Source organism: Garra rufa, chromosome 23, assembly GCF_049309525.1.
Source record: "Garra rufa chromosome 23, GarRuf1.0, whole genome shotgun sequence".
In the NCBI taxonomy this organism is placed as follows: Eukaryota; Metazoa; Chordata; class Actinopteri; order Cypriniformes; family Cyprinidae; genus Garra; species Garra rufa.
In genome coordinates this window covers 23402487-23410852 of record NC_133383.1, presented here as the reverse complement: position 1 = coordinate 23410852, position 8366 = coordinate 23402487, and the positions used below count along the sequence as shown (strand labels likewise).

The 8366-nt window shown below is 39.2% G+C and overlaps 2 protein-coding genes across 39 annotated transcripts in view; both read left to right on the top strand.

Annotated features, from left to right (window-relative positions):
* Positions 1-8366, top strand: part of LOC141299195 (protocadherin gamma-C5-like) — a 207648-nt gene that overhangs the window by 162820 nt on the left and 36462 nt on the right. For 2 of the 38 annotated variants that reach the window (XM_073829530.1, XM_073829510.1), the window contains exon 1: positions 5701-8291. The exons of the other annotated variants lie outside the window; for them this stretch is intronic. In XM_073829530.1, coding sequence (XP_073685631.1) covers positions 5841-8291 — 2451 coding nt within the window. In that variant the 5' untranslated portion in view covers positions 5701-5840. Of the gene's footprint in view, positions 1-5700; positions 8292-8366 lie in introns of those variants that run through there. 38 annotated transcript variants of the gene reach the window in all.
* Positions 2269-4858, top strand: pcdh1g22 (protocadherin 1 gamma 22). The gene has a single exon (XM_073830162.1). The coding sequence runs from the start codon at positions 2414-2416 to the stop codon at positions 4856-4858; it is 2445 nt and encodes an 814-aa protein (XP_073686263.1). The 5' UTR covers positions 2269-2413.

Sequence of the window (8366 nt, the reverse complement as noted above, 5' to 3'; positions counted from 1 at the left end):
CCTCTTATTTTGTTTTCCTTTATATGCTTGCTTCTGTTTGTTCGGACAGCTTGAACACAACCCACACCACCTACAGCTTTGCATATCCATACGCTCTCTTTCTCCTCTGACACACATATTACTCCCTTGACAACATGTGTTTCTATGACAACCGACTGAGTCAGACCATTCCATTTCTTTCTTAGGGGGTGAGGGCTTGTCCATCTGTTTATGTGTAAGGGGGGACTCTTGAAGCCAAGGTATCAGTACCCCCACCCCCCTTTCTGGCTCTCCCATGCTCCCTCTTGTGCTCAGTAGAAGTATTTACCATTATACAGTATGTGTCATTATTACAGATATAGCTTATTTGTTTTCTTTAAAAAAAAAATACATATTGCACAATTACCATTGATAAAAGGATTGACTTTGGCATTTGTTGTGATTGCATACTGGTCATGTGATTGCATAAAACATCTGAACCAATTGTGCAATGTTTTTACAACCACTAACCATGTTTTTCTCTCTTTTTTTCTCTCCCTCCTCTTTTGTCTGCCACCTCTTCACCTGGCTTTCACCAACAAAGGTAAGAACAAATTCCCATTTCTTATATTAAAATGTGTTTATGCCTCTGAAATGCAATTTTAGTACATGTTAACAGAGCTCACAATTTCTTATTACTAAATTTTAACTGGAAGAGGCAAATGTGTGTGTTGTTTTGTCATATGTAGGGTACAGCTGGGCTCAATGCACGTTTTATATTTCTCTCTAAATGCATCTGATACATCTGATCTAACATAATTTAAAAACTTTATGTAGCTAATGAGAATCTCTGAAATGTTTTAGAGAAAAGGGATGTGTTATGATTTGTAGCTGTTCAGTGTAATTCAATATTACATTGTATTGCACAAATATTGTATTGCTATATATACATAGTTGCATTTTGTGACAATATCAATATAGCCTGGCCTGGGGCCTTATGCACAGGATGGGGGTAGTCTACTGTATTTTGAATTATACTGTCATTTAAAATTAAATCAAAAGCAATAATTTTACTTATTTCATATACACTGAAAGATTGCTTTTAGTCCAGTTGTACCCGAATCTGTTTGCTTAATATGTTAGCCAGACACATATTGCCATTTTGATTCCAAATGCACAACAACTACACTCACAGTACAAAGTTCATTGTCTGACACACTGTCCGTGCACAAAACACCATAGTAATAGAGAAAAAAAAATGTTTTTTTGTAACTTAACTGAGGCTGCAAGGAAGAAAAACAAACAAATAAACAAACAAACAAACAGGTAAGTAAACAACTTTGTTCAGGACGTTTATTCAAATCTCAATCTCCACTTCAACCGACGTAAAGACGTTTTTCAGAAGATCTCATGCTACTGCGGCATGTAAGTATTTTTGCAAAGATAAAAAGACAAAAGGCTTTTCATTTCTGGGAGAGATGGAAAGCATGAATTCTTTCCTTCTGAGCATACGAGTGTAGCTGCGGGAACAGGCCGCCTGTGTGGCGCTGTCCACCCACGTGGTGCTGAAACGCTCACTCCATTCTGCCTGCTTACGGTCTCCCCCTGCTCATGGTTGAGTCCTTTGTTGCAAAAGGAGCATGCAGTCTTGTGCGGATCAGGAACATTTTAACTACTAATATGAGTATTGATGTAATTACTTTGTTTTTAAAGGCGATAATTTTAACAAAAATGTTAATTTTCCAAAATATGGCAGTTAATTTTATTAAAATGTAGAATAGCCTCTACACAGAGCAATGCGCGCACTGCTCAAACGTATACTGCTGCGCTTCTCTCTGTCGCCACTTGACGGCACACCTTCATATTCTTTTTAAAGCAGTTCTGTTTGAGAACTGCTTTTGCACACACACACACACACACACACACACACACACACACACACACACACACACACACACACACACACACACACACACAACAGTGGATAGTAGATAATAATAATAATATCATCATCATAAAAAACAACAATACATTTATTAAGAATAATATGATATTATTATGTAATAATAATAAGTATTATTATTGTTGTTTTTATCATCTCTTGTTTTTAGATATGTAGTGGCTCCTCCAAATCACTTTGACTTTAGATATGTAGTGGCTCCTCCAAATCACTTTGACTTGCCTTACTCGTACTAGCCCTTTAAGATATTGTAAGAATTGGATTGGTTGGAGAGGAATGTACAGTCGACCAATGAGGTACAGGTTTAGACAAAGAGATCCACTCCCTCTCACTGCTGTGGCATCTTTCTGAGCTCTGAGCACAGAGAACGCATGAAATACTATTTTTTATCAAAATAACCTTACACTAAATAGAAATATGCCATCAATATACTTTCTGGGATTATGCAATTGTTGTGAATATTTTGAAACCTTGAGAAAACTTGGATAAATCGTCATGATGATGGAATCTCTATTCTTTTTGCGGATATTTTGGTGGTGCTGTGTCTTTATTCTTCCTTGGAGTACAATAGAGGCGCAGATTCGATACACAATTCCAGAAGAGCTAAGAGAAGGATCTGTGGTCGGAAATATCGCTAAAGACCTCGGTTTGGATGTATCTAAGATCATAGATCGTAAACTACAAATAGCATCTGAGACTGGTAAGCAGTATTTCGCTGTGGATGTGGACAAGGGTGATCTGATTGTGAATGAGAGAATTGACAGAGAGGGTTTATGTGGATACAACGTCCCGTGTGTTTTGCCTCTTCAAGCCGTTTTAGAGAATCCCCTGCAAATGCATCGAGTTGAAATTGAAATACAAGATATTAATGACAACACGCCCAATTTTAAATCTAATGAACGTATATTGAATATTCCAGAATCTATTAATTCAGGAGCAAAATTTCTTTTGGAAAGCGCTATTGACTCAGATGTACAGTCCAATTCTTTAAAATCATACAGTCTGAGCAATAATGATAATTTTGTTTTAAACGTAAAAACTCAAGATGCCGTCAAAATTCCAGAACTAGTACTTAAACTACCTCTTGATCGAGAAAAACAGGCTATTCATAAACTAATATTAACGGCTGCTGACGGAGGGAATCCAGTGCGCACAGGCACATGTGAGATCACTGTTATCGTTTTGGATAATAATGACAATGCTCCTGAATTTGAAAAACAATTTTACGAGACAGTGGTTGATGAAAACGAATCGAGTAATAAAGAAATTATAAGAGTCAAGGCTGTAGATTTAGACGAAGGGTTAAATGGAGAGATTGAATATTTCTTTGCAGACCAGACATCAGATACAGCATTGTTTCATATTAATCAACAAACTGGTGTCATCACAGTTAAAGGACGGCTGGATCATGAAAAAGCAAGTTTGCATAAATTTGACATAGTTGCAAAGGACAAAGGAAATCCTCAAATGGAGGGCCATTGCAGTGTAAAGATAAAGGTTAATGATGTAAATGACAACGCACCTGACATAATCATTACTTCCCTCTCAAGTCCGATTCCTGAGAATTCCTCAAATGGCACTGTCGTTTCTTTAATTAGTACAAAAGATGCAGATTTTGGGGAGAACGGGAAAGTTAAACTTACGTTGACCCCTGGAACACCGTTTAGATTGAGCCTTACAGTTTCCAATCATTACGCACTACTTACCAACGGTCCTTTAGACAGAGAGACTTATTCTGAATATAATATTGAATTGAAAGCAGTTGATGCCGGTTCGCCACCGCTAACTAGTGGAAAAACAGTCACGATCGGCATTTCAGACGTAAATGACAACCCTCCAATGTTCACTGAGAAGTCTTACACGGTTTACGCTAAAGAAAACAGCGCTCATGACTCAATATTGTGCTCAGTTTCCGCCCATGACCCAGACTTGGGTGAAAATGCAAAAATCTCCTACTCTATTTTGGACTCCAAGGTTCAGGACGTTCCTGTATCTTCTTATATCTATATAAACTCAGAAAACGGAAGTATATTTAGCATGCAGTCATTTGACTACGAGAAAATCAAAGTGTTTCAGATCATTGTTCAAGCTAAAGATCACGGCTCTCCTGCTCTAAGCAGCAACGCCACTGTTCACGTGTTTATTTCGGACCGAAACGATAACACACCTGCTGTCATTTACCCGTCCACATCCATTGGATCAGTCACTCATCAGAGGATGCCCCGTTCTGCTAAACCAGGACATCTCGTTACTAAGGTAACAGCAGTGGACGCGGACTCGGGTCATAACGCCTGGCTGTTCTACAGACTCGCGGAGGCCACGGACTCGTCTCTGTTTAGTGTAAGCTTACATACGGGAGAGGTGAGGACTAAACGCGCTGTTTCAGAGCACGATGACTCCTCTCAAAGACTGCTGATAGAAATAAAGGATAATGGAGAACCGATCCAGTCTACAACAGTCACAGTGGATATATTAATAGAGGACGGCTTTCATGAGCCCATCTCAGACTTTCGTTTGAAAACTACAGAAGACAACAAGAAAACTGGTAAAATTACGTTGTATTTGATCATATCTTTGGGCACGGTATCGGTTTTGTGTTTGTTGACGTTTTTTACATTGATTGTAAAATGCGTTAAAAATAGCATTGTCAGTTCAAGTTGCTGCGTCAGGCGAACTGATTCTGGATACAAGAACTCCAACAGAAACTTGCAGATCCAACTCAACACTGACGGGCCCATTAAGTATGTGGAGGTTCTGGGAGGAGACATGATGTCTCAGAGTCAGTCTTTTGGCTCCTATCTCTCTCCAATGTCAGAATTCAGTGATCTCACCCTCGTTAAGCCCAGCAGCACCACAAACTTTACAGATACGCTAAACGTGCTTGATGCGTCATTACCAGACAGCGCGTGGACGTTCGAGAGCCAACAGGTGAGCGCGTGAGATTTTGTATAGTGTTTTTACTTATATGTTCTTATTTTGTATAATAATATTATTTATAATATTGCAGACACTACATTGATAACACGAATTGCTATATCCACGTTATAACTTAAACAATCAATGAAAGTAACACTACATTTGTATCAAAAGGGCTAGAGCTCTGCAATTTTAATAGCTTGGAGGAAAATGCAATGTTTTTATCATGGAAGCTTTTACTTTCATACTGATCTCTACACTGATACTTGATACGTCAATGAGTGGATACTCATTTGTCATTTCATCTGAATATCAACATTTTTGATTGATTTAGTCGAAAGATATCTAATTTTGTGTCTCAGGAAAATTGTGATTAGTGACATTGGATCATGTTCAATATCCAATTTTTGTGTCTATTTGGTAATATGAGGTTTGTCGGTGTTTCAGAGTAAAAATATAGTTTTTATTTTTTTCTTCTTTTATTCTTTATTTAAAAAAGGACATTGCACATTCATTAACATGCACACTCAAGTCTATCGTATAGATAAATATAAATGTGCCAGATTTAGCCATACATGATCTTTTTTATCTGCAGTCAGAGAGTAAAAAAAAAAAAAAAAGAAAAGAAAGAAAGAAGAAGAATTTTCTGGGGGGAAAAAAATCGTCGTTTCATTGTAAAGAGAGCAATGGAAGAACTGTATGTGTTATGCATGGGTGTTGAGCTTGGCTTTGCTCTGCCTCTTTAAGACTGATTCATGCTCTGACTGGAGAGCGCTCATCCAATAACGGGACCGCACTGCACAAAGGGATCTACTCCCTCCCCCGACATAATGCTGAAAACCATTACGCACAGACCTGAGACAAAATACACTGCACTCGCAGCAATGTATTTATTAACGGAATATAATCTGGAATTCTATACATTTTAAAATGTTTTCGTCAAGGCTTATAGGCATAAAATGAATATCAGGATACTGGAATCAACGGTCATTTGTCGTGTTTGGAAATGAGGACGCAAATACAAAGGACAATTTTGCTCTGGCGAGCGCTGTGGCTGTTGTGTTTCGCTGTTTTGTGGAGCGATACAGAGGGGCAGCTTCGTTATACAATACCGGAGGAGCTTAAGGAGGGATCTGTTGTTGGAAATGCAGCTAAGGATCTCGGTTTGGATGTATCTGAAATATATAATCGTAAATTACGGATAGCATCTGAGTCTGGTAAGCAATATTTCAGTCTGAATTTGCGGAATGGCGAGCTGCTGGTGAATGAAGTAACAGACAGAGAAACACTGTGCGGACAAAGCGCGAGTTGTGTGTTACCACTTCAACTCATAATCGAGGATCCACTCCAGTTTTATCGTGTGGAGGTGGACATACAAGATATTAATGACAATTCTCCAAAATTCTTCTCGGAAATAAACACAATTGAGGTTGCAGAGTCAACGTTAACAGGAGCACGGTTTCGTTTGGAACCTGCTCAAGATCCTGACGCTGGAACAAACTCCTTGCGCACTTACGCGCTTAATAAAAATGAACATTTCGTTATGAACATAAAAACCGAGAAAGATGGAACAAAAGTCCCAGAAATAGTTTTAGAGAAAGCTGTCGACAGAGAAAAACAGTCTGTACACCATCTAATTTTGACAGGTATTGATGGGGGTGATCCAGCGAGGTCAGGAACCACACAGATTTCTGTAAAAATTCTTGATGCAAATGATAATGCTCCTGTATTTGAACATGAGTTATATGAAGTTAAAGTGATGGAGAGTACAGTCCCGGGTACAATGATACTTGCTGTAAAAGCTATTGACTTGGACGATGGCGTAAACGGTGAAGTTGAATATTCATTTGCGGCACATACATCTGATATAATTCAAAATATGTTTGCTATTAATCCCGTGACAGGCGAATTAGTCGTTTCCAAGCATCTTGATTATGAAACCAGCACCTCTTATAAAATTGACATACGTGCTAGAGACAAAGGGCAACTTGGAATGGAGGGACATTGTAGAATCCAAGTGACTGTTTCAGATGTGAATGATAATGCACCCGAGATCATCATCACCTCCTCACCCAAACCTGTGCGAGAAGATGCGCCCGCTGGGACTATGGTAGCATTAATTAACGTTAAAGATTTGGATTCAGGCGTAAATGGAAACGTAACACTTACAATGTCGCCGGGTACCCCTTTTAAATTAAAGCCAACGTTTTCAAACCATTACGCGCTGGTGACAGACTCACAATTAGACCGAGAAATGTTTCCTAGATATGACATTGAGCTCAAAGCTTTAGACTCTGGATCACCTCCACTGATATCTAGTAAAGTCATTACAGTTAGCATACTAGATGTGAATGATAACCCTCCTGTTTTCTCTGAACGTGTGTACTCGGTTTATATTAAAGAAAACAGCGCTCCGGGATCAATTTTAGCATCAGTAACAGCATCGGATCTAGATACAGGAGAAAATGCCAAAATTGTCTATTCAGTTCTCGATACTAATACACAAGGAGTACCCGTCTCTTCATATGTTTATATAAACTCTGAAAATGGTAGTATATTTAGCATGCACTCATTTGACTATGAGAAAATGAAGGTCTTTCACATAATTGTAGTTGCTAAAGATAATGGCTCTCCATCTCTGAGCAGCAACACAACTATTCATGTGTTTATTTCGGACCAGAACGATAATGCACCTGTTGTCATTTACCCGTCCACATCCATGGGCTCTGTCACTCATCAGAGGATGCCCCGTTCTGCTAAAGCAGGACATCTTGTTACTAAAGTAACAGCAGTGGACGCGGACTCAGGTCATAACGCCTGGCTGTTCTACAGGCTCGCAGAGGCCACGGACTCGTCTCTGTTTAGTGTGAACTTACATACGGGAGAGGTGAGAACTAAACGCGCTGTTTCAGAGCACGATGACTCCTCTCAGAGACTGCTGATAGAGATAAAGGATAATGGAGAACCGATCCAGTCCACCACAGTCACAGTGGATATACTGATAGAAGAAGGCGTTCATGAGCCCGTCTCGGATTATAGTATGAAAACTACAGAAAACAACAACAACAAAAACGGAAAAATAACTTTATATCTGACCATTTCTTTGGGAACAGTGTCACTTTTATCTGTTTTGACATTGTTCACGTTGATTGTGAAATGCGTTAGAAGTAGCATCGGAAGTTCAAGCTGCTGTGTCAGGAGAACCGATTCTGAATACAAGAACCCCAACAGAAACCTGCAGATCCAGCTCAACACTGACGGACCCATTAAGTATGTGGAGGTTCTGGGAGGAGACATGATGTCTCAGAGTCAATCCTTTGGCTCATATCTCTCTCCAATGTCGGAATTCAGTGATCTCACCCTCATTAAACCCAGCAGCACCACAAACTTTACAGACACACTAAACGTGCTTGATGCCTCATTACCAGACAGCGCGTGGACGTTCGAGAGTCAACAGGTGAGCTCGTGATTTTTTTTATTTATTTATTTATTTTTTTTAATTATAGCCCAATATTGATGTCATTATGTGCAA

Bases quoted from the DNA above. Each gene is read 5' to 3' on its own strand.
- pcdh1g22 (XM_073830162.1), top strand. From the start codon at position 2,414: ATGATGATGGAATCTCTATTCTTTTTGCGGATATTTTGGTGGTGCTGT.